General features: G+C 38.0%; 2 protein-coding genes across 3 annotated transcripts in view; one reads left to right on the forward strand and one right to left on the reverse strand.

Moving 5' to 3' along the window:
* On the reverse strand, positions 1-24,240 carry LOC124283734 (two pore calcium channel protein 1-like). Its single transcript, XM_046719758.1, is given in 20 exon segments — positions 1-791; positions 2,589-2,755; positions 3,798-3,914; positions 4,251-4,341; positions 5,024-5,249; positions 5,809-5,878; positions 6,387-6,409; positions 9,483-9,603; positions 9,834-9,998; positions 10,567-10,711; positions 11,382-11,583; positions 13,691-13,817; positions 14,737-14,841; positions 16,241-16,359; positions 17,499-17,624; positions 18,606-18,728; positions 19,558-19,678; positions 20,447-20,461; positions 20,463-20,530; positions 24,043-24,240. Coding segments are annotated over 20 exon segments (2,457 nt in total). The 3' UTR covers positions 1-663.
* Positions 24,241-24,627: 387 nt separating this feature from the next.
* The window catches only part of LOC124283662 (gephyrin-like), a 31,738-nt gene continuing 28,602 nt past the window's right edge, over positions 24,628-27,763 (forward strand). The window contains exon 1 of one of the 2 annotated variants that reach the window (XM_046719654.1): positions 24,628-24,905. In XM_046719654.1, coding sequence (XP_046575610.1) covers positions 24,842-24,905 — 64 coding nt within the window. In that variant the 5' untranslated portion in view covers positions 24,628-24,841. The remainder of the gene's footprint in view (positions 24,906-27,763) is intronic. The other variant, XM_046719653.1, reaches the window with a different exon arrangement.

Below are 27,763 nucleotides of genomic sequence, written 5' to 3' on the forward strand. Positions count from 1 at the left end.
TATGTTCAGTTACTATTTATAATATATATCACAATGATTTGTTCATATCACAACAAAATACATACTGATGCCATTTCTTAAATAAGTGTTATTATAAGATATATACAATTCAACCCCATTAATCCAGATGGTAAATTGTCAGCTGAAATCATCAGGACTTAAACAAATTCCAAATTAACCAATTATGAATGCATGTATACATTTTGAAAAGTTGTTTCCTAAACTATGGAAAGGGCTGTTGGGTAACCCAGTGGTTAAAGCATTCTCTTGTCACACCGAAGGCCCGGGTTCGATTCCCTACATGGGTACAATGTGTGAAGCCCATTTCTGGTGTTCCCCGTCGTGATATTGCTGGAATATTGCTTAAAGCTGCATAAAACCCAACTCTATCACTCACTAACTTGATCAATGGGGTCTGACATGATCAACTTTATGATCAAAATATGTTAGGTGCCGTTATACATTTTAATAGTATTTAAATTATCAGAGTTTAATGCCACTTTGAATAATAGTTGATGGGCAGACCAATGAGGGTGTGTAGCTGAAGGGACTCAAAAAGCAAGATGTCTGACATGAAGTGACCACATGAAGGTCACTAGTGCATCCTGGGAATGCTGGAGTGTGAGATGGGTAAGGTATATTCGATGCGTGATGTCAGGCCTTTCATGTGATTGATTCTAGAGTTGGTCTGCGTGTAGCGTAGTACTCCTCATTGAGCTCTGGACCCTCGTCATCATCTTCAATCTCTCCTTCGAACATCTGCATCAGCAACACCTCCACCTTCTTGCGACCTGGCAATAACAGATTTGGATTACAAAGAATACCTTAAACAGACCTTCCTCAGTTACTATATCATCATATTCAGTGAAAGAATTACTCTGCTGTGTACAGTTTACTGTAAGATTTTACCTAAAGACATCCTGCTGGAGTGAAAGGAAGAAACCAAATCAGTTGAAGTTAACCCGTTGACTGCCTATCACGAGTATACTCGTAGTATCAGTGTCTGGCCCAATTTGCCACTACGAGTTATCTCGTAGCTATATCAGTGGTATTTTAAAACAAGTTTCACATGTTGGCAAAACAGGCACAAGAAGCAATAGTTTCCTGCCAGTAACAAAGAATGCCAGGAGACGTTTGTTTCTTGTCCCTATTTTGCCAAAATGTGAAACTTGTTTTAATACCACTGATGTAGCTACGAGATAACACGTAATGGCAAATTTGGCCAGACACTGGTACTACGAGTATACTCGTGATAGGCAGTCAACGTGTTAAGCAACGTTGGTCATGGAGAGTCCTCAGATTGGTGACTGCGTATGGCAGCATGACTCCTGAGAGTTTCTAGGACTAAAGTCCTTCTCCACAACAAAGCACACATGTGGTCTCACCCCGGGCAAGTTTGTTCAAACTTGCCTCTCAGTTCACCCAGCAGTGAAAGGGTACCCGATGGGATAAGTCATATGACTGTGTAAAAATGTCTTAGTGCTTTGAGCATGCACAAGTGCATGAATACAGGTGCTTTATAAATGTCCATTATCATTATTATGTTTTACAGATTAAGATGAAAATGCAGAAAAGAAGGTTTTTATTAGTGAGTGAGTGAGTTTAGTTTTACGCCGCACTCAGCAATATTCCAGCTATATGGCGGCGGTCTGTAAATAATCGAGTCTGGACCAGACAATCCAGTGATCAACAGCATGAGCATCGATCTGTGCAATTGGGAGGGTTATTATTACTGGTACTATCTTTTGGAAAGATAGCTTCAGTCAACTTCTCTGTATGCATGATCCCATTGTAATATAATGCATCTAAATAGTTTTGTCATGATTAAAATACAACAATTCCCTCTTGTACTTTTGTACATAATTTGTAACAGGATAATAATGGGCCTGGGTGCCATTGTACACAGCGATCATAGCACTAACATAGACCAGGGTATGAAACTCCCAAAAATTTCAGCCAGACCATAGGGCTGGTTAGATGTAAAACTTACCAGCCCTGACCAGAACTTACCTGCCCGCAAATAATTTAGGTTTGACAAGCCACGTAGTTTATCATCCAATTGGGATTCATCATTTATTTTTACGAGTGAATTAATAATGATTTATTATCCTGAAATAAGATGAATATCATCATATACATGTCTAAATTCTAACCCGACCATTGGGCAAGTGAATTTGAGAATCTGGCTGTCCGTGTTGAAAATAACCTGCCCCGGGCGGTCGTGCAGGCAGGTATTTCGAATGCTGCATAGACTTAAGGTAGTCTCAGTGCTAAGGTTGTTTTGTACAATGGCACCCAGGTATCCATGAATATGGATTATAATCTGGGCCAAGCCTCGGTTTGAATCTGTGAGCATTTCATCATGGAGGCCAAGGCTGCAATTCTGTTTAAACAAAAATTCTTAACAAGAACAAACATGGAAAATATAAAATTTCGTTGTATGTTATTCCCCATTCAATATCAGATGATAAAAAACAAATAAATCATTATCCACTTCCATATCATCATTTATATTATAGAACAAACAAAAGTAAAACAAAATATGGCAATACTAAGCTATTAACAACAAGACAATAGAATGTGCATACTTTTCTTCTTGAGATGAAACTTCAGTCCTATTTCCTGTGAGAGGTCTGGGATGCTGTCCGTGTCAGAGTCGTCTCCCTTGTCATCCTCTCTTCTGTCTGGGGGTACTTCATTATCCACAAGTTCTATGGAATCTGTTGATGACGAAATCTTAGGGTTTGGCTTCTTGCTGGAAAAGCATTTAGAACACATGTTAACACTGAATAAATAGAAATAACAGCAATCATGGCATCAAAGTACAGGAAGTGAGTGAGTGAGTGAGCTTAGTTTTACGCCTCAATCAACAATATTGCAGCTATATGGCGACGGTCTGTAAAAATCAGAAAATCCAGTGATCAACAGCATAAGCATTGATCTACACAATCCGGATACGGATGACATGTGTGAACCAAGTCAGAGAGCTTGACCACCCTATCCCTTTAGTCGCCTCTTACGACAAGCATGGGTTACTGAAGATCAATTCTAACCCCGATCTTCACGGGTAAGGTACAGAAAGCCTGACGAGACTACATCAGTATTGATACTTAGATGAAGCATTAGAAAACATATCAGGTTTTAATGTCTTTTTTATTCTTTATTGCTCACTTGAAATATTAAATAATGTTTACAAATTCAGTTAAATAATGATACTAATGAATGAAAACAAACAAATATCACCATGCAAGATACTGAAAGACAATTGATTGTTGTTCTTTCATACAATAAAGTGAGTGAGTGAGTTTAGTTTTATGCCACTTTTAGCAATATTCCCACAATATCACGGTGGGGGAAATGGGCCTCACACATTGTACCCATGTGGAGAATCGACACCGGGTCTTCAGCGTGATGAGGGAACACTCCAGCCACTAGGCTACCCCACCAGCCCTCTTACAGTAAAGTTTTGTAAACAAATTATTTACCACTTCTTAAGAAAAGCAGTGATAGTGGGTTATGTTTTCGTTTCACCTAACTGTGTAACATTCAGGCAAAGTATTATGGTTCAGGCCATTTAATTTTTTTTTCCTGATTTAATTTTTGTTGTTGGTCAGTCTCAGAAAACAACTAATTTTTTATAAAAACAACTAATTTCTATTTTAAAATCAACATAACAGTTATGGACCATTTCTTCATACAGATCATGATAAATTAATGATTTAATGCCACTGATTAGCAGATTGCAAATACCACAAGCTGCTAGTTATCGTCTCCAGGTAACACCTATACACACACACCTGCCAATGCCGAGGCCCATTTCCTTGATCTTGGCTTCAACTTGCGACTCTAGTTTGGGAACCTTCTGCAGAGAATACTCCAGGATGAACGCTTCTAGGATGAACGCTGTGAAAATACTGCAACACAGAACATGTCACGTGGAAGCTGAGGTTTTTCAACTGTCTACAACCACAACATAAGGCCCTCAAACTGTACAAGGAGCAAAGTTAGAAACTGCAATAAAATATTTTTTCTATATTGACTGGTTAATGGCTGTACTTGCACTGCAAACATTTCACGATAATGTTAGGATACATTCCATTTTCAAACAACAATGGATCTATTTTTAGCCAGTAACCCTGTTGAGAATCCCCTGGTGTACCTGTATTTGTGATATGTTTTCTAATTTTAACAAATGATGCACAAAAGAAATATTTGAATATGGCGACCTCGTACTTATAAAGTTAACTTACTTGAGCACCAGCACAACACATGTGAGATGGAAGAGAAAGAAATATATCCTGGCAGCCTTGTAGGTTACCAACACGAACCCTGAGGTGAGCAGTGAGAAAGAGTTAAGGTCATAAATGCAGGACTTATCCATCACTTTTTCATTACACATTACATTAATGTTTCTCAAAACCTAGGGTGGCGGGTGAAAATACCATACTTGGACCCTTCAGGTAGATTGGTGAATGAGTGAGTGAGAGGATGGGTTTGGTTTGGTTGGTTGGTTGGTTAAAGCCCACACTCAGCAATATTCCAGCTATATGATGGCGGTCTGTAAATCATCAAATCTGGACCAGACAATCCAGTGATCAACAGCATGAGCATCAATGGGGATATGATGATCTGTGTCAACCAAGTCAGCGAAGCCTGACCCCATCCCGTTTCTTGCCTCTGACGACAACTGACTGAGTTTGGTTTTACGCCGCTTTTAGCAATATTCCAGCAACATCACGGCGGGGGACACCAGAAATGGGCTTCACACATTGTACCCATGTGGGGATTCGAACCCGTGTCTTCGGTGTGACGAGCCAACGCTTTAACCACTAGGCTACCCCACCGCCCGCCTCTGACGACAAGCATGGGTTACTGAAGACCAATTCTAACCCAGATCTTCATGGGTTGGGTCAGGTCGGAGTGAGTGAGTGAGTAAATGAGTGAGAGGGTGTAACTTATGTAAATGATACACAATTATTATTGAGATGATGTCTGTTTGTCATTGATTGATCAAAAAGGATATCATGCCATTGATTGACTACTGTCAACTCAAACAGCAACACAATTGACTTGAGCAGATCATTGAAGTTGTTACTGCAGTAATGGGACTTGTAGAATGTGGAGTCCTTTATCGCTGGGTTGCCACAGTATCTCTGAGTTTCCAGTAACGTTGACTCATTGTAGCCGAAGTATTGTATCTTATTGTTGAAGATTTCCATCCCAATAATAGCATAGAAGTAGTAGAATACCTGAAAACAGTCGCCATTCTTGTTTATAAGGAAGTTTCTTCATCAACGACTTTGGAAGAAGTAAATCGACTGCACTCAAATAAACATTCAAACCATGTGCATTTGATTGTAAATTAATGTGATTAGTATGATTAAATCTCTTAACTTGATGTGGAAAACACTGTAATAATGTATATCTATTTATGGATTACTGGTATTAGAGTTCATGTCAGTTCCACCTGTAGCCAAAACCAATTTCACAGTTAGGCAGAGCAAACAGTCAGGTATAAGATTGTCCAGGGCTGTGTTCCTGAATGCGTTTGTAGCGCTAAGGTGATCGTAACTCCCATACTTTAACAAACAACTTATGACTGTTGTAGCGCTACGATCGCTTTGAGGAACAGGACCCAGTTCAGCAAGGGGCACATTAAATAGTCAAACAATAAAAAGACCAGACTAATTTTCAATTCAACATTATGATAACTAAAAAAGATGGCAAGAAATATTGCAATATATTTAAACACTATTATCTCTACCAATACTCAGCAGTTTAACACATTCTTCTTTTCCCAGTACTAACCATTATGACGCCGCCATAAGTCAGAATGGAAGGTCCAATGTTGACGATGGTCATAATGATGATTTTAAATCTGTGAATGAGATGTCAGAATTCCAGTACCATATGATAGAAGATAATACACACAAGAATCTTTATGGAACCGTGATGATATCCAGACAAGGTACATTTTTAACAGATTGAATAAAGCATGGTAGGGACATTATCAAGGAATTATCACCAATATTCCACCTATAACAGCAGCCTGTAGATAACTGGCTCTGGTCAGACAAACCAGTGGTTGATTGCATGAGCACAAATCCAAGCCAATAGGAAACACCAACCATTTCATTCCACACAGTGATCTTGGCACTATGACAATCAAGCAGCTGTGTTAAGGTATGGGAGTGATGATCATCTGAGCAGTGTCTGGATCAGATCACAGACTATAACCTGCCTAATGAGTCACCTCTAGAACAACGATGGGGTGTGTTCCAAGATTCCTATTGTTTGTCCACATATGCTTTGTTTCTCTATGTGGGTTATGGACTCTATAGCTATGCTGTTTGGCATGATAAGACTTGTTGACAAGCACCACCTACCTCTGTATGCTGCCAAACAGTTTGATTAATCAGTGTCATTACACTGGAGCACAGGAGAAGCATAGGCTTTGTTTCTCTATGTGGGTTATGGACTCTATAGCTAGCATGATAAGACTTGTTGGAACTCGTATGCTGATGCTGAAACAAACAAAGTGATAACAGTTTTATGATAAGATGGATAGAGAACCAAGCTCTTTGCCGACTGATTCCCCATAAAAAAACAGAACCAACTTCAAAAGGTTTTCAAGATCAGTACCACTGGGGTACTATACCATGTTACTATAATAATTCCTAAAGGAGGCAGGGTAAGATGGAGAAAATGTTTGTCACAAAAGTGATAATGGATCTAGAGACAAGATGGCTGAAACATCAGCCATCAAAAAAAGGCCAACTATCACATCCAACTCATTCTGTCTGTTGGTGTTCTTCTAACTAGGTGTCATCTGTAGTGAATGCTCTAGAAGGTGTGAAGACATGACAGGTGTCAAAGTTGGTGGCAAAGGCATCAAAGTCACCCTACCCATGAGGTGACATGACACAGATTGTGCCTGGTGAGGCCTATCTGAAGGTGCTTGTTCTGATGGGAACAACCCCAAAATATTGATGTACAAAGGACAGTGCACACAGTGTTTGGGGATTATTTTCGCTAAGTCAACATAAATATTTTGTTTTAAAGAGTGTTTTTATTGTAACTTACAGTCACAAACATTGCGTATCTGTGCCAAAGCACCACAGATAAACATACACTGTCATGTGTAGGATATCATGAAAATCATGATGTTGATGATTCGCACGTGCATGCTATATCAGCGTTTAAAATTCCCCGCCTGCCCGACCGTCCGGAACGGTCTATTTTCATCTTTCAAAATTCAAAAGTAGCCAGTCCGGGGGTCTGGTAGATATTTTACCCCTAACAGTAAATATTTCATAATATCAGACAGGTTCTCTTGTCGTCAGTTTGGGGTGTTTATGGTATTATGCATTCTCTTCCCACAGAGGTTACTTGTCATTTCTTCCTACGAACCTCTGTTCTAATACGGCCTTTTCATGGTGCGAGTGTTCAGGATTCGTGATTGGTTGCAATCAGATTTAGTTGTGCAATCAGCGACGTTTCAAAAGTGATTATTCGCAAGGCCTCGGTTACTTCCGTATGCTTCGGGAAAACTATAACCTCTTTCCCTACACGATGCGCAAACGTTTCTTATAGACAAAACTCAGTCATGTAAATGGCGGATCAATGGCGTCTCCATCGCCCTCGTTGACAACGGACAAGCTAGCCATTAAATCTCTTGTGTGTCACATCAACACACGTTCCTGGCAGAGGAGGGATATTGGTGGCCCAACATTTGCTTGTATTAGTCAAGTTGATGTAACACGTGTTCTGATTGGACAGAAAGAAGGGAGATAATTTGTGTTGCGATTTTATGCCGCTAGGGGATTTTACGAGTACCGGGAAATATGACCGTATTAGAACAGAGTTTCTATATGACAAGTAACCTCTGTGGGAAGAGAATGGGTATTATGATGATTATGTTAAACTACTTACGATTGGACAGTTACGAGAACCAATCACAACACGTGTACTTTCAGTTTACCTAAACTCGGGGCATTGCCTGTTAGTGCTATGTACTGTAGTTCATTGTGATGCCTACAAACAGTAACCTGACTAACCTGATTTTGTTTGATTTTTATTGTTGAAAAGTTACCAGTCTGGCTGTCTAGCTTGGAATTTTGGGAGTTTTAAACACTGGCTATATGCCAACAGTATAAAATACTGTCGTATCAACAGTGCTGGTTTACCATATTGGCAGAAACATCATAAGACCACTGCGTGCTGTGGGCATCTGGGCCTATCGACCATTTCAGGAAATGTATTGAACCCGTCAACATCAACAGAATTGTCTATGTTGGACAAGGAAAGTGAGACGCTGGTAATATTGACATGCAAGTGACACATCAGTTTAGTTACTGAGACAGTAAGGTGGTTACAGCAACATAGCTGTAGAAGGTGGGTGGTTACAGCAACATAGCTGTAGAAGGTGGGTGGTTACAGCAACATAGCTGTAGAAGGTGGGTGGTTACAGCAACATAGCTGTAGAAGGTGGGTGGTTACAGCAACATAGCTGTAGAAGGTGCTAAGGAGTTATAGGCAATGACTGCACTAGACATTCAAAAGGGGCCAAGAGTGTTTGTAGCGTTGACTCAGAGGCTCTAGAAGGGTTTGGACAAGCTGACAAGCTTTTAGGAATTCCATTCCCTATCTTGTCTTCAAGCAAATATCCACCTCATCATTAAAAATTCACATTCCTGATATTGCAGTTGTTGAGAAAAATGTTTTCTCTTATGACTGAGTTGCATGAGGATCTGATTTAGACTTCTTGTGGTGACACACAGTTAATGCAAGATGGCAGACACTACATGGGAAGGTCCTTATCTACTGCAGGTGCTCCAAGAGATGACCAGCTCAAAGATTCAGATGCTGTAGTATGCACACTACATATTCCAACATACAGCTTATACAAAACGCAACAAAATACAAAACAGAGTAAATAAAGTAAACACACAAAGATCTATGACAGAAACAAACCCTCTCTAAATGAATACAAATACATCCCAAGGAATAGAAAAAAAAGTACATAACACCACAAACAAAAACAGACTTTAAGTTCAGAATCACAGAATATAAACCTTTTCACAACTACTTGTGCCACCATAGTGTTGAGAAGGAAAGCACGGGATAAATAAATAAAATAAAATGAGGGATCAAAGGGAGGTAACTTTAATCAGTAGCCTGATGGAGAACATGACCCAGTATTGAGCCTTGGTTGGGATTCTGTCACATGAGGATAAGAACTGCAAAATAAAATGGTATCCAGAGGAGGTTTCTTATATGTTTTCAAAAGCATTCTCAAACATATTTGCATGAGATTAATAAAGAAGAGATAAAAGACTTAAACTTATCTACAATATTTTTAAATTAATTGTAAAAATAAGTACAACATAAAACATGTTCACAACAAAAAACATTACCTACTTTACCCACAAGAACAAATGGGGCCGGCTACACAAACTTCAAATCTGATTATTACACTATCAAATCACAAAGCAGCCGTTTCTTAAATTTAAAAATATATATTTTAAAGCCCACTTACAAGCTCCAATAATAAGCTCCACAGCAGAGGCTACCACGCAGGCAGCTATCACAAAAAAATCAAATCTGAAAAAATATTGAAATCAGTTACTCATTAATTGTATGTTCATACCATCATTACCTAACATTTTATTATATATAATACATTGAATTTGGACATATGTTTTTTGTTATCGTCTAAAAGCCCTTTATTTAATCATGACAAGTTGATACAGTTCTTTTAAAAGTACAAAATGGCATCAAAATGACAAATATTGAATCATTCAATGGACTGTGAAATTGTATTCTTTTCTTACATATTCCAGAATCTCATGAAAAACTCTTTGGCACCATATGTATAGAGTTTCAGAAATATTTCCAACATGAACATGGAGAGGAAGAACCAGTCTGCATCGTCAATATCAAAGGCGATGAAGAAGGCATTGATGAAGATGAGGAAGTCAAAGGAATAACGGAAAAATCTGAAAAGAAAAATAGAAATCAAACACTGACTCAAGAAGTTCTTAGTCTAAATGAATATCAGGTGTTAGCAATATAACATAAACAAATCAAGCCTTCACATCTCCAAGAATATTATCACAGATTGTTTTTTGAAACCTTATAAAAATAAACGATTTAATCAACATTACTAATATGGACAAATAGGTCTTCATTTTAATGGGCACGAACTTTTTATTAATGATTTATGGTTCTTTTCTTGATTAAGTTTTCAGAGGTCAGGTGTTTTTAGTGAGAGAAAAAATACTTTCTCTGTACTGCTCAGTGATAGGAAACAAACAAAATAAATTGATTCTTAAGATGACAATGTGAACATTTTTAAACTTGCTGGATTTTTCTAGGACCCCAGGATTAAGAAACTTTGATCGCTTGCGAAGTGTGTATGTTGAGGTGAAATATGGTAGTATGTAAAATATACATGTTTAACTTTTCAGTACTATTGAAATAGGCATGAAACCTAATGTAACATTAAAATTGTATTCAACAATGGTTTGGGGATAACCAGTTAGACAAAACTGCCATATACTGTACTTGTGTCGGACGACGATCTTCAGCAACACGCTGGCATAGGAGTTATATACTTTAGGGAAATATTTCTCTATCAAAGTCTGTCTATCCTTGACTTCGCTGAGCTCCACCTGAAGGAGATCGGCCAGTCCCATGAATTGCTTCTTACCTGAAAATAGGATGTAGCAATCAAACTAAATTTCAAACATTTTGAATTTCTTTTCTTTCATATATTATTTGGACCTTCATTCATTTTTATTGGTTAATTTGTGTTTCCACATTCAAATTCAAAATATTTGGTGCATTCACAAAATTTTCTTCTTAAACGAGTGCATTTTTATCGTAACACAATCAACAAAGGTGTTTCATTGTGAAATCTTTGTGATATAGAAATTGATCCCTTCCACAAGGTTTTCAGTTGCGTTTGCTTTGCATCACATTTACCCATGAAGATCCGGGTTAGAACAGATCTACAGTAACCCATGCTTGTCGTAAGAGGCGACTAACGGGATCGGGTGGTCAGACTCGCTGACTTGGTTGACACGTCATTGTATCCCAATGTGTAGATTGATGCTCATGCTGTTGATCAATGGATTGTCTGGCCCAGACTCGATTATTTCCATACTGCCGCCATATAGCTGGAATAGTGCTGAGTGCGGCATAAAACAAACTCACTCACTCATTACATCACATTTATGATGTGTCTAAACATACTCTTGTCACGATATCCTGAGATAATATATAGTTTGAGTTGACAAATATATTAGATTTCTCCATTAGATTTAAAAGGTACCTATCTAACTATCTATACAATCCAGAAACCCTGAGGAAGGACTCACGTATACATTCGTTGCCCCCGATATCAAGCACCTTCATCATGACCTCGAGGTGTGCATTGCTCTTGGTGGGAAGCACAATCCCCATCAACTTGATCCAGCTTGACTTGGTAATTGCATACTCTCCGCTCCGACGCACTTTGAGTAGCTCAAATGCTTTGGCTAACCGACGCCGCTTGCCGTACACTGACATGCGGACCTCGTTCTGAAATATGTTTTGTGATCACAGGAAAGAAATGTAATCTAAACTATATGTGTAGCATCTTGTATCTATCATACAATATTTGAAATATCCAAGTATAATTCAAGGGGCCTTGGGGTGTTGGACGGTGCTATTCAGACCTGTACCCAATATATAGAATCTGTGTATACATAATAATAATAATAGTAATTATTGGACACTTATATATCCACGACGCAGGGACATGGTCTCACCGCATATAACATGGCGGACATTATTACCCTGGATAACCCAAGCTGCCTTTGAAGTGCGAGAAGGTTAACAGTCATATAACTTATACCACCGGGTACCCATTTTCTGCCGGGTGAACAGAGGCAATTTTGAACAAACTCATTTGCCTAAGGACAGAAATACTAGAAACTCTCAATAGTCAAACTGCCAAACATGGTCACCCATCCAAGGACTTTCCGCGATCAACGTTGCTTAACTTCACCTGATTTGTGCTCCATGGACAAAACCACACACCACCACTGTGTACCTATCACCACTGTGTGCTACCATCCTTTTGTGTAAAACTCCAAGGCATATAGAATCCCAGTAACTTAAACTAGCATGAAAATGGACTTAGAGAATCAAGAGGCAGAAAGGTTCCCTTGACTTTTGCTTCATTGTTGTTAAAGGCACCTAAAATGGTACTGGATTGTTAAAGCGACCCTTTGCTGATTGCCTATCAATAGATCAAGAAGGCTTACATTAGAACATGAAGGCATACATTAGACCATGATGGCATACAGTAGACCATGATGGCATACATTAGACCATGATGGCTTACATTAGACCATGAAGGCTTACATTAGACCATAATGGCATACATTAGACCATGATGGCATACATTAGACCATGATGGATTATATTAGACCATGGTGGCTTACATTAGACCATGATGGCTTACATTAGACCATGAAGGCTTATATTAGACCATGATGGCATACATTAGACCATGATGGCATACATAGGACCATGATGGATAATATTAGACCATGATGGTTTACATTAGACCATGAAGGCTTACATTAGACCATAATGGCTTACATTAGACCATGATGGCTTACATTAGACCATGATGGATTATATTAGACCATGATGGCTTACATTAGACCATGATGGCTTACATTAGACCATGAAGGCTTATATTAGACCATGATGGATTATATTAGACCATGATGGCATATATAGGACCATAATGGCTTACATTAGATTATAAAGGCTTACATTAGACCATGAAGGCATACATTAGACCATGATGGCATACATAGGACCATAATGGCTTACATTAGACCATAAAGGCATACATTAGACCATGATGGCATACATTAGACCATGAAGGCATACATTAGACCATGAAGGCATACATTAGACCATGATGGCATACAGTAGACCATGATGGCATACAGTAGACCATAAAGGCTTACATTAGACCATGATGGCATACATTAGACCATGATGGCTTACATAGGACCATGATGGCATACATTAGACCATGAAGGCTTACATTAGACCATGATGGCATACATTAGATCATGATGGCATACATAGGACCATGATGGATTATATTAGACCATGGTGGCTTACATTAGACCATGATGGCTTACATTAGACCATGAAGGCTTACATTAGACCATGATGGCATACATTAGACCATGATGGATTATATTAGACCATGATGGCATACATAGGACCATAATGGCTTACATTAGATTATAAAGGCTTACATTAGACCATGAAGGCATACATTAGACCATGATGGCATACATAGGACCATAATGGCTTACATTAGACCATAAAGGCTTACATTAGACCATGATGGCTTACATTAGACCATGAAGGCATACATTAGACCATGAAGGCATACAGTAGACCATGAAGGCTTACATTAGACCATGATGTCATACATTAGATCATGAAGGCTTACATTAGATCATGATGGCATACATTAGACATGTTGCTTGTGCTATCAAAAACTGGTTAATGATTGCAAGACTTGATTATTTAAGGGAGTGAACATAAATGCGTATTTGTTATATTGTCAAATGATGCAACGTTGACTGCTTGGTGACTGAACAGTGCCCACCTTGAGGTTCTTCTTGTAGTTGTTGTAGATGGCGGCCAGGACGATGCTCATGAAGATGTACAGGCAGATGATGAGGTAGATGATGAAGAAGATGGCAAAAAAGTTGTTGAAGTCATAGGCTGGCATCCTGCACATACACAACAGACTAAATTGAGTGGAGTCCTTAAAGGTACAGTTTCACTTAAATTAGAGTAAGTGAAGGTCTTAGGCCATCTGTGGGCCAGCAGATATTCCAGCAACGTTGTACATCACATGTGTGAAATTGAATGCTGTGACAACAGCCCTACTTTAAACTCTAAGTTTGATACCCAGTTCTGCCACAATCTGACAAATCCTTAGTTGAAGGTCATGCTGGTGAACATTCTACTTGGCCAGACAGTTTGTAAATTCTCTAAACTTTACAAATGTAAACTAGCAGTTCTGAATGCTGAAAACTAATGACTGAAAGATATTGTGGATGTTGATTAAGTCTCTGAAATTTGTTTTTGTCCTCCATCGAAAATTAGTAATACTTCATATAAAGATATAAAAAGCTGCCCAAAGATGAAGCTGATTCATTTTAGAAAACGGATTGAGTTGAAACTAATTTATCTGATGTCACCATCTTTGGAAAGATATGGCCCGTCAATTCTGAATGGAGTATAAGATCTTGTTCAAGATCAAAGTTAATAGACTCCTAATTGTGATTAGACAGCAAGTAGAATTTGTCTTTCAGTCATGAAGATGTTGCTGCAGAAAGATAACCATCACTAAGGCTTCATTGTACATTGTTTTTGTAATGAGCTGAATTTACTAGTCTGGCTTTGTGTCTAATTCGTAGCCACATTTCTACCCTACTCAGATACAATATACTAAACTCTGAGCTGACCAATCTTTCTTGTATCTTCTTTCTTTCTAATACCAGGCATTATAACAACAAGAAAACCTCCAAAGGTTGTTTGGTATGACCCCGCATGACATGGTATGACGGGGCTGAACCACAGACCTTCCCCTCTCTGCGCAGGTCCCTGGGTAAGTGATTGAGAGTGCAACTAACAAGTACTCACATGACATCAGGGTTGTTGGCGGTTGTGACAAGCACATACAGATCCCACACACAGTCCAGGTAGTTCTTGAAGTAAGGGTCTCCATTAGGATAAACCAAGTTCTTTCTGAAAGTATTACATGCACGTCGTGTATATGGTGTATCTATATGGTCCAAGACAAGTGCTTCATAAATCCATACAAAGAGAACACTAGCGATGATGATGTACATGATGTCATTGATGACGTCACAGAGACACTGTTACTATATTTTATGTGTGCAGTTCACATTCGTCTTACAAAACCATAGCTCTGTAGTGTGGGGAGGGCATTATCCAGGCTTTAATGGATTTTGATATTTTTTCTGATTACTGTGTGCATGTCACACACGAAAACACCATGTGAACAAATGTATGGCTTTATCATGTAATTACACTGTCTGGTTATAAAAAGTGTTCATTGTATATCTGGACATACATTATATAACCTCTGTTATTTGATTCAAAATGTCATTCAATTTTGACTATTTATTGTTTGAAATTATCAATTTGTGTCAAAATTGCAAAATGTCAAACACATTTCCTTTAAAAGTACTTCAGAAATTCAAACAGCAACCAATTTCTTTATTATAATGATATACACATTAGATATGGAATATGGGGTATAATTTTCTGTTCAAGATTATTGCACTATGATTGCTGCTATGATTACCGCAATTTAACATGGATACCCCAACATACACCAAGTGTTCAGGCACTGAGACGAACAGACAGTATTTTATCCTTTTAATGCTGATCTCCAGACAAGGTAACAAAAAGTGCCATCTTTTATGTTGGCCAGGGATGGAACCACCAGACTTCTGCTCTCTACCCACTAGACTATGGAGCTATAGTCTAATGTCACACCGATGTGATTGGACTCTATTTTTCAGTGTTATTTTACATTTTTCCTTGTACAGACAAGTGAGTTTAGTTTATGCCGATTTTAGCAATATTTCAGCAATATCATGGCAGGGAATACCAGAAACGGCCATCACACATGGTACCCATGTGGGGAATCAAACCAGAGTTTTCGTCATGATGAGCGAACACTTTAACCACTAGGCTACCCTATTGCCCCGTACAAACAAGAGATATATAATTATCATTCACTGGAGAGGAGGAAAACATTAACTGATAAATAGCTTGGGGAGGAAATACAGGTTTTCCAAGCCCAAGTAAGACGATGGTTCTGAAGAATTTCATATGGTGTAATCAGGGTTACGCTGACCTTTACACCATCATGAAAGTGTCATGCTATTTTTGTTGCACTGTATTCTGTACCAGAAATTCAATGGCTATTCTGAATGGTCATTTGAAGAAGCAAAACGTATGCAACTCTTGGTCATGATGTCAAATTACATATAAGAAATTATATATCAACCATAACTAGGTTTAATTTATAGATATCCAACAAATGGCATCTTTACAGGTGTAGAATCAAGAGATTCTCATGACGTCTCTTTCAAAGAATCCATCCTGGTCTTACCTCTTGTAGAACAGCTTGAGAGCCAACAGGGCAAAGAGAAACACACTTAGGATGAACAGGATGAGCACATTGAGGATGTCTGGCACAGTTCGCCGGATGTTGCGAAAAGCTCGACGAATCTGTTGAAATTAGAGTGAGTGAGTTTGGTGCAACATACAACAATGAGTAAGTGAGTACATACACCTGTGAGTTTGGTGTTATGTGAGTGAGTGAATGAGTGAGTGAGTGAGTGAGTGAGTGAGTGAGTGAGTGAGTGAGTGAGTGAGTGAGTGAGTGAGTGAGTGAGTGAGTGAGTGAGTGAGTGAGTGAGTCAGAGTGATTTGGGTTTAATGTCTCTTTGCATATTATTCCAGTCACATCACATCATACCACCTGGAGGTAGGATGTAAGCCTAAAGTGATGTAAGTGTAGGGAATCAAACTCGGGTCTTTGGCACGATGAGCGAACACTTAACCACAGGGATACCCCACCAACCCAACTGAAAAGTGGGATGATAGGGTAACCTTGTGGTTAGAGTATTTGCCTGTCACACCAAAGGCCCTGGTTCGATACCCCACATGGTTACAATGTGTGAAGCCAATTTCTGGTGTCCATTGCTGTGATATTGCTGGAATATTGCTCAAGGTGGCATTAAAACCATACTCACTCACCCACTGAATTGAGAAGTTAATAAGTTTGATTAATATTGATCAGAACATGAATTAAATTATTTTCTTCTTAGCATTTTGCTCACAATAAGGTTCAGGTGCCACAGAACAACATGACGTCATCCATGACCTAATAACATTCCGTCCAAGTAAAGTCATGTCTGTCTCACAGCTGTGCGAGTTCAGACAGGAGACAATTACTGATATTTTTGTCTCTCATAGTGAGTAAGTTTAGTTTTTGCTGCTTTAAGCAATATTCCAGCGAGGGACACCAGAAATGGCTTCACACATTGTACCCATGTGGAGAATCGAACCCGGGTCTTTGGCATTGATGAGCGAACGCTTTAACAACTAATCTATCCCACCGACCCTTTCATAATATCAGTAGCATTATGCTTGTTTTTCATAAAATCAAAACCATTATGTTTGTCTTTAATAACATTAATAACAGTATGTGTCTTCAGATTTCAGGAGGTTATTCAGAATATAGTGATAGAATTCTAGGTACCAAATAATCCGTAAATTACCGAATTATTGCATGTTCTATCATATTATGAATTACATTGGCATCGTTTTAGTCCTGGATATGTGATTAGAAGATTCCATCTTACCTGTTTCCCATCTGAGAAGTTCACAATGAAGAATGGTCTAAGTGACCTTGACCATCGAATGGCACGGGTAGGTGGGGTGACCAGGTTTTGCCACACAATAAAACAGATGATATCTAGCATGGTTAGCTGGAAAAACAAAGAACATGTTCATAAAGTTAATATTTAGAACTTTTGGTTGTGGGTGATGATGATTTTTGTGGAGAAGCATGTATAATGTGAATGACCCCCCTAAAATTTATGTACAAAATAAGCGACCAAGCATAATTTTAAACAAAATTTTATGTACAAAATTGCTGACACCCCCTAGTACGTGTGTACAAAATTGATGACCCCCCTAGCTCCCCAGAACAAAATGGGTGGAGACCCCCATCCTCCCTCTTAAAATCATCATCACCCCCCTAGCCATAAATTATGAACGGTCCCTAAGCTGACAAAAACTTAGAGGCTACAAATATTGCAACACAAGTTAGAACACACAAGGAAAACTCACCACAATACAAGGGAAAGTCACCACAATGCTAGGCAAACTCACCACAATACAGGGGAAACTCATCACTTGACAAAAGGAAACCCATCACACACCACAAAGGAAACTCACCATGATGCAAAAAAACCATGACTCCATATGACAAATTCACTACTATTCAGGAGAAACTCACCATTGTACAGAAGATATTCACAATAACTCACCAATATGCAAAGGAAACTAATTACACAAGAGAACCTCACCACAATACAGGAGAAACTCACCATTGTACAGAAGATATTCACAGTAACTCACCAATATGCAAAGGAAACTAATTACACAAGAGAACCTCACCACAATACAGGAGAAACTCACCATTGTACAGAAGATATTCACAATAACTCACCAATATGCAAAGGAAACTAATAACACAAGAGAACCTCACCACAATACAGGAGAAACTCACAAATACACAAGTAAACCTCACCACAGTACAGGAGAAACTCACCAATACACAAGTAAAACTTACCACAATACAGGAGACAAGTCAAACTAACCACAATACAGGAGAAATTCACCAATACACAAGTAAACCTCACCACAATACAGGAGAATCTCACCAATACACAAGTCAAACTCACCACAATACAACCGATGACCATGATGTTCTTGGTGTCCTTCCAGAACTTGGTTGTGACATAGGCACAATGGCAGATACGAAAAGTGAAGTACGCCATACATATGCCCTCAACAATCATCGTAGCCTGCAAAAACAACAAGGTCAGTGCCATATTTGGACAATTTATTATGATCTGTTCGTTATGTATATAATACATAAAGTATACATCTGAAAAACACATTGGGTATCTTTTTTTGTAAAGTATGATTAAAATTAGGCCAGGCAAACTCTTTGTTTTAAATAGCATCAGCAATGCTCAATCAGGGCATGATAAGATACGGTCAACCAGGTCAGGAAAAGTAAACAGAATCCTCATTCTAGTCAGCTCTTTCAACAAGCGAGGTTCTGAAGACATGTGTTTGTTCCTTTAGACATAATATCCTCTATGTCACCTGAATTTGCAGTTAGGTAAACCTTGCCTAGCCCCTGAACTTTTCCAAAGGTTTTTGCGATTGCGATTCCTGACCTTGATTTTCGTTATCATGTCAACAAATGTCAACATAAAGGAAAAACTCCTACCACCTGCCAACCAAGCCATCGCCAGTTTAAATGGACATGATGACAGCCTTTCCATCATAAATAGTTTTGAGTGGTTTCTTTAGCATGTTAGTCCATTTTTCAATGTTGAATTTCTTACAAACTCCATCATAATCAATGGCCATGTTGGTGATATTGGTAACCCAACATTGAAGCTGGTTTGTAACTTGGATTCTGACTGGTACATTAGACTTAGTAATACAGACAATGATCAGAAACAAGAATAGTTCCAGGGATGTTTGCTGAAATTCTAGTCTCGTAGGATGTGGACATACTGGTACATGACCTTGTTAGCTTGTTTCAGTGATCCTGTAGGTTTCAACATGAGATGGACCTATTGGTCAGTTGATGACTTTATAAGGTCATGTAACTCTCACCCAGTATGGCGCCAGCCAGCCAGGAACGGCAGGGTGCTCCACCAGGGCAAGGGCAAGGTCAATGATGATGAAGAAGTACAACAGCCATCGCAAGTAGAACTTGTGGTATAATATATAGGCTCTGAAATGTAAAAGGGAAAATTTTATCATCAATCATTTTATATTTACACTTAAGTTAGAAAGGTTATGCATACATTATTATCCTTTATGAACAGCTTACTTGCTATTTGTAAACATAGAGAATTTTCTGAGTTTCATCTTCATTTTATTGTAACTATGTGTAACTTTAGCAAAATTTGTTTGTTTGTTGCTCATAATAACACCGCACTCAGCAATATTCCAACTAGATGACTGCAGCCTGTAAATAATCATGACTGGGCCAGACAATCCAGTGACTGACATCATGAGCATTCATCTACACATGCATCAACCAAGTCAGTGGCCTTTTACAACTTCAGCAAAATGTTGAATGGCATCTGAATACAGTCTAAGCTAAAAACTAAAATAAATACTTTCCAAAACTTATACACAATATTTCATAGACATTAAGTAAATGTCACTAGCGTCATGTATATGTGATATCATTGCCAGTCAGGCAACACTCATATACTTTCACTTATCCAATCTTGCGTATGCCTATTATTGGATCATGGGTGAGTGAGTTGGGCTTCAAGCCACTTTGACCAGTACTAAAATAATGTTAACTATAATTCATGAACTACAAGTTTCAAGGAGCTTGAAAACTGGATTAGCGTTTAAATGAGTGAGTTCATGCGATGATCTGATTGGTCAAATAAACAGCCTTGTTGATGTGATGCTATGATTGGTCAAATAAATGGCCCTTTGGAATTGTTCTCCAATCCTTCAGCGGCAATAACATATAGCTTACTTCACATGATCATGGTCCGTTTTTGAATTCCATGTTCCGACCCCGTTTTGCGTCTAACACCAGAGTTGCTGCAAGCAACAATTTCTGAAAACAAAATGACAAGTTGTTCACAATCGTATTTATATAAACCATGTCCTCTAAACATTTTCTAAAAACACTTTTACTATTTTCTAGAAAACACAATTACTATTCATGGGTGGATCCAGGAATTTGAAAGGGGGTGGGGGGTGTTTTGAACCCCCTGAACCCCCCAATTGGCTTCGCCAACGCAAATAAAATCTTCAATGTGGTCTTAATTTGTTTTCAAGGGGCGGGGGGTCGAACCCCCTGAACCCCCCTCTGTATCCGCCAATGCTATTCTTGAACATGAAAATAATGATTTCTTCATTGTTTATGTACCGGTAACTGTATTCTGGTGAAAAGAATATTGTTTGTTCAGTTTACGTTCAGATACGTAAGCCTGGTTGAGTTATGTGCCATCACAAGGATCTGTAATCCTGATATAGCCAAGTTTCTGTATTAACCTCCAACACCCTTCTTTATATACTGATATTATTGAAATGTACACCATTTTAACTTTCAAATCCATTACATATACTGAAAAGAACAATGAAATTGTATACCCTTTTCACTAACAAACACCCCTCTCCATTTTGGATTAATACAGTGAAATATTATTGCCTATTTCACTTAAAAGACAGTGTTCTCTACATATAGAATAAAATGATGAAATTGTATACCAGTGCCTTATTCTCTGTCAGACACCCCTGTCTTACACATACTGATTAAAACAATGAAATACGAGTAAGTAAATGAGTGAGTTGGGTTTTACACTGCTTTAGCAATTTTCAAGCAATATCATAGTGGAGGACACCAGAAATGGGCTTCACACAATGTACATGATGTACCCATGTGGGGAATAGAACCTGGTCTTTGGCGCGACGCACAAATACTTTAACCACTGGGCCACCCCACCGCCCCCAATGAAATATGAAGAGATTATTTTTTTAAGTCAGAAATTTTCATTCCTTTGGTACAAAATAACATACAAAGCATTAGACATTTGATGATCTCAAATTACTCATGTCTGCATGTAAAGAGCATTATGGCCAGGTGGAATTAGACCACATCCTATACACCTACTATCTCATTCATTGATCCTGTCTAGTGTCCATTTCAAGTCAAGACACTATGATGTATGAGAGGTGTGAATATATGTCACTACTTTTAAATATCCACATGATTGCATTACATCATAATATCAGAGCTATTAGACAATCGAAATGTGTATTGAATGACTATTAGACAATCGAAATGTGTATTGAATGACCTCCCTGAAACTTTCAGGGACATATGGCCAAAGATGAGTCCTATGTTATTACTAATGATATTCAAGGCGGATTATTGTAGTTACCTATGATTCTCCCACACACTAAATACTAACAATAATAATAAGTCATCTTCTATTATAAGCGTACAGTCTGCTTGCGGCGCTTAATCAGAATCTGATTATTATTATCCCGGATAACCCAAGCTGCCTGTTAGGTGCTAGAAGGTTATAGTCACATGACTTTATCCAACCGGGTAGCCATTTTCTGCTGGGTGAACAAACTCACTTGCCTAAGGTGAGACCACATGTATGATACATGTGCTTCGTTGTGGGGCAGGACTGAAGTCCCAGAATCTCTCAGGAATCAAGCTGCCAAACACGGTCACCCATCCAAGGACTGTCTGAGCTTGAGAATGCTTAACTTCAACTGATTTGTGACCTGAGCTCTATGCACAGGACCACACACCACTAAACTGAGCTATTATCGTTTCATATACTAAAATATACCTGCTGACTAGAATATATATTTCCGGTAAGCATATGTATCTGATCCTTACATTGAACCCTCACAAAAACAACTGAATATTATGAATATCTGACATGTGTCCCTTTTATGAAGCAAAGAGGTTTGTAATTTGTTCAGCTTTCCCTTTTGTTCAGTTTAAAGTTCCCACAGCAGAAATCTAGACCAGTTTCAATAATATGGATGGGGGTTGTGGTTAAAGTGTTCGCTCGTCACGCCGAAGACCCGGGTTCAATTCCCCACATGGGTACAATGTGTAAAGTCCATTTCTGGTGTCTCCTGCCGTGATATTGCTGGAATATTGCTAAAAGCAGCATAACATACTCACTCACTCAATAATACTGACATCAACAAAACCGACCTACTTGCATAAAATATTCATACGACTTTTAAAACTCACATAGTTGAGAAGTGATTGAGAGATTCATTAAAATTTTTGAAAAACTGTTTTTCAGGGAGCAGTTTCTTTTGCCAGTCAGTTAGATCATTCATAAAAGAATTATTTATATTTTCAACAATTATTCCAATAAAAAAATTGGGGGAATTTTTTTTACTGAAATATATTTTTATCTTAAATTTCACATCTGCATGTCCTATTGGTTCCTTAGGAACAATCCATAATAACTTCCCCAATGACCCATGGTGAAATCTTTATGGCAGGTGTAGAATAAGGGAGACAACTCATCTCTGCTGATATTAACTGTGGGTGTCAGAGGCATTCATAATCTTGACCTACAAGTTTCAATGACCTGGTGGTATATTAGTCATTCCAGTACATCAAATATGCAGCATCTTCACATAATTATTTCCACATTATTCATTGTACTTACAGATAATATATTCTAACATTATATAAGTTCTGAAACCTCAGATATCATGCAACTGTTTATTTGTAATATTGATAAGTAACTTCAATGAATGAGAGCCACAGTCCAGCTAAATCTTCAAGTTTTGGATAGAAAAACCAGTGGTTGACATAACAAGCGATAATTCATGTCATCAGGATACAACAAGTTGTAGATACAACACACATTGTGACGACTCCACATTATCTGCCAAGCATGAGACTCTGGGGTAAGGGTTGCTTTAAGGTATGAGGTGCTGTGGCAGGGGGCTTTAAGGCATTGGATCCTTGGGTATTGGGTGCTTGGGAAGAAAGGGTGCATTGGCCTGGGATGCTGGGGTGAATTCTCAGTGAAAATCGGAACAGAGCAGGACAGAGAAAGAACTACTGACACTATTGTTGCAGACACTAACAGTTCAGTAATGATTAAAAGATGCAGTTCTTGTAGGCTGAAATTAACTTTCCTTTCATAGAACTGGTCGAGCAATACTATATCCATCTGTGTGTTAATGTTAAATGTTTTTATAATGTAAATTGTTGTGACTGACATGCTTATTGAGACAAAAATATATATCATTGCACACATATTTCATAAAGGAAAATAAATACATTATTAGTCTCGTCAAGCAATATTATTTTCACAATTTTCATTACTGAGGTGTCTTTTATCAGTGATGTAAATTTAATGTTAGATCTGATTCAAACACAAAAAATGGAACTGATTATAATAGATTTATCTCTAATCTGCTGTCATGTGTAATTCTGAGCTGATAACATATACTGTGTGAATGATGCTGAGATCTTTAAAAATATATAAAACAATACAACTTACTTATCTGTGTACACATAAACATGAGTCAATGCAGAACATTAAATAGGATAAGCAGTTTGAGAGTTACCTCCTCGTTCACATTTGCATCGGATTCTTGTGTCGGTTTCTGTGCATATATATCACCATCAAAGTGAACTTTCTTGGATGGGCTATCAACAGTGTCCCCTTCGCTGCTGGTATCATTCTTTCCGTTTTCTATACCAGAATCTGCCTCTGTTGTACTTTCGCCGACGTTGACGTCTATCATCACATCGTGATCGGCCATTGTGTACTCCCCGAACGCGTATGTTAATCTAGATAAGACGATGGACCCGTGTCATTTACAGTCCACTTCCACAACATGACACCGGTGATGAGAGGTCTTGAAACAAGGTTCAGTTAGCCCTGGGCAGAAAAGGACACTTTTGTAAATAAAAGTCTCCGATAAAACAGCTGTGGGCAGATTGTTCGCTTACACGCGTCAGAAAAAAATCTGGACTTTACTGTGTTCTCTCTCAACAACCATCAGCTGTTATTTGACACTTTGCACTTCCATCAAGGGGGCGTGGCGCATGTCGCAACTCCCGCGTCGTTACGTCAGTAGGCTATACTCTCAAACCGGCATGTAGTCTTTTGACTGGGCTCCTGTCTACCTAAACTGGTAAAATATATGAGCGCTAACCTTGCATCTCGTACAACGGTAGAACCAGTGTATGCATTTGTATCCCATTGGAAACATTGATATTGTATCACATTAATCTTCTACAGAGAAATATGTCACATGAAGGAACGTAATAAGGAAACAAATCCCACGGTAAAATATCTATTGTCAATCTTTTCAATTACACACTGGATCCAGAGTAAAAGGAACACAGTTCGGCGGAAAGATGGCGGAGAGTTCGGGAGATTCGGAGCGGGAAGGAAAGGCGATTCGAGTTGGCATCTTAACAGGTACGTCGTCATTTGATGTTTTGGATATCGGTTAAGAAAATCTGTCACTGATATTGACTTTGTTTTTTCAATTAACAGAGACAGGATCTAGCGCATTGGCATAAATAGAGGCGTGACATGAACTGTTAATCGTTTTTTGTTGTTATGTATGTGGAACATGTAGGCCTACTGCAGAGAGTAGATATTTGAGCTAATGCCAATATAAGCATGACCAGAAAATAACACACGTCCACGGTTGCAGCAAGCCTGTGGCATTTGTTGGGAAACGTTACAATCGCTTGACATGAATCCTCAATCAACCAATATCGACGATAATCGGGACTCTATTTACCTTTTGCGTGTCTTGTAGTTGTACACGGCTCCAGGTGTCGTTTTAGATACTGAGTGTTTACTCACATGTGTTATCGATCGCTTACCTAGACATGTGTTATCGAAAATAGGATGTGACTCCTCTGTCCACAGTTTCATATTCATCTGCGAATGCACCACTGAATTCCTCATACATTTTAGAGTCTTTGTCACTTTGTCGAATGGTCTTTGTCACCAATACCAAGTGTCTAGATGAAATGAGACGAAAGATATTGTTTGTGAAAATTTATGCTGTGTTCAAAAGACAGCGCTTATTTCCAATGAAAAAAAAAGAAAAATTCAGACTGTGTAGCATTTTCTCAAGTTTTCAGACACCCATTAATTCGTCTATTTGCAGCATGCATAGGCTCAATACTTTAACATTTAGAATATGCATGGAAAGATTATGGTAGCAAGAAATATGAAATTAGAAATATATACAATACAGTAATGTGATATGTTTATTCCAAATTGTCAAAGTTTCTGTGCAGCGTGACACCATGACTGACACAAAATCACACAGAACAGCGTTAATTATTGGCATTTCTAGCTTCTTCGCTTACTTAATTACAATGAAAATGATAAAAACACAATAAAACACGATTTTCATCATGTTCATTTCCTGCGCAATAATCGCACACATGGAAATTTACCAATGAGAGCTGTTTTCTGTTTCCAAGTCATTCAGAGATTTACAGAAACTTTTGAGGTTTACCGAAGAGAGGCCAGATGTTTGTTCAAAGCAGAGGGTAGTGCTAACAGACATGGGTTCAATATATTAATACTGTGCTAATGTGAGGGTCAGTGGTCAAATATGAAATGCAGTTGGACAAATTGAATACGATGAGCAGAAAGGTAAAAGAATGACCTACAAACTCAACACAATGTTTTGTGAAAAACGTAAGGTTTGATTGAACCGCACATTGAAATAGTCGGGCTGTCCGGTTTTCGAGTTATTGTCCAAACAGTGATTTGAACCCCTGTGGATTGTAAGATTGTAATCTTGGGAACCAGTAAAAACAAATATATATAAAGGGAAGTGTCCTCGCAAAATCCTGTGTGCCCATGTCAGCAAAGCCGCCATTTTGTAATAAATCAGTCCTCGGTAGTGATGTCATATGTCAACATTGTTGTACATATTTGGCAATTTCTTTGAGGTGAAGGTCAGTTGAATAAGAGTGAATACATCATATCCCATTGATACACTTCAGTATTATAATGTATATTTTGCGTATCAGTCAGATACTTTTCTTGAAACTAATTTCATTACCTATATGATATTTTACGTGGATATAGGGTATACGTTTTTTTATTCTTTGAAAGTTTTTGTTTGTTTGAATAATATTTACATAAGAAAAGGACACATTTAGTGAAGTACACCTTATTTTAAACCTTTACACAAGTGAATATTAGTAGATTAAACGTAGGCGTAACTAACATGTACTTTAGTTCCTATGCTGTGCAATATTCGATACTGGGGACCAATATTACAGTTTCATATGAACAGGTTAATGAAGAGTGAATTAATTTAACATTATAAGTATTACTTGTTAATGAAACAGTGTTGATGAAAATGATTAATATATTTCATTAAATGTATTTGCTCACATATAAATAGGAATTATCTTGTTCATTGAATTTGTTTATTTTGTTTTTTTACTAAAGAGTGACGTATACTGATTCGCCAGGTGTGCGTTTGTCACAAACGTTTTATGATTCACTATCATTGCTTTCGATGATACATTATAATCAATTCCTATTCGGAAAAAAATATTGTGTTACTTTGTTGTGACAGGATACCAAATTGTAGCTATGTTTCTACGAAAAGTCACATTATCATAAACAAAGAAAAGTCTTATCCTTAAAAATATGTTTGTGTGCTTTGTAGTAATCATTTTCATTTACATTAAATTGATGTCAAACAGGTGCACTTGTTGTTCACATTAAGATACACAGTCAAACCATCTAATTGTTGATCTATTGAGGACGTTATTTAAATGGTAAAATCAGTCATTTTATGTTCTGTCGAAATTTTGACAGAGTAGCCAAGACCTTTTATACAATTAATGGGAATTAGGTGAGATATATACTAATTAACATACCATTTATCTTTCTCCGACATCACAAAATACATAAAACAAGCTTTAAGCCATGATATCAACTAAAGTGTTGTAACATTTTCAGTAATTTCATTACACTTAAAGTTAAACATATGGCAAATTTAGTCAAAACACATCATAATAAACACTAGAATGTAGGAATCTAAGTACTAATTTACATGTTGGATAGGGCCATCCAATTTGCTGTTAAATGCTTTCTAATGTAACATGGTCTAATCATTTCTTATAAATTGTGATATTACCAAAACGTATCTGGTTACAGTGTGGATCTTTGGATTGGAATAATTTGGTTCATCGTGAACTAAACATCATGAAAATATAGTGTCCATATCCACAGCAAATTCTCTCCAAGTAACCTCAGTTACAAGTACCTAGTAGTATTAAGCATAG

This window comes from Haliotis rubra, unplaced genomic scaffold (genome assembly GCF_003918875.1).
Source record: "Haliotis rubra isolate DU_JTF1 unplaced genomic scaffold, ASM391887v1 Scf32, whole genome shotgun sequence".
Lineage (NCBI taxonomy): Eukaryota > Metazoa > Mollusca > Gastropoda > Lepetellida > Haliotidae > Haliotis > Haliotis rubra.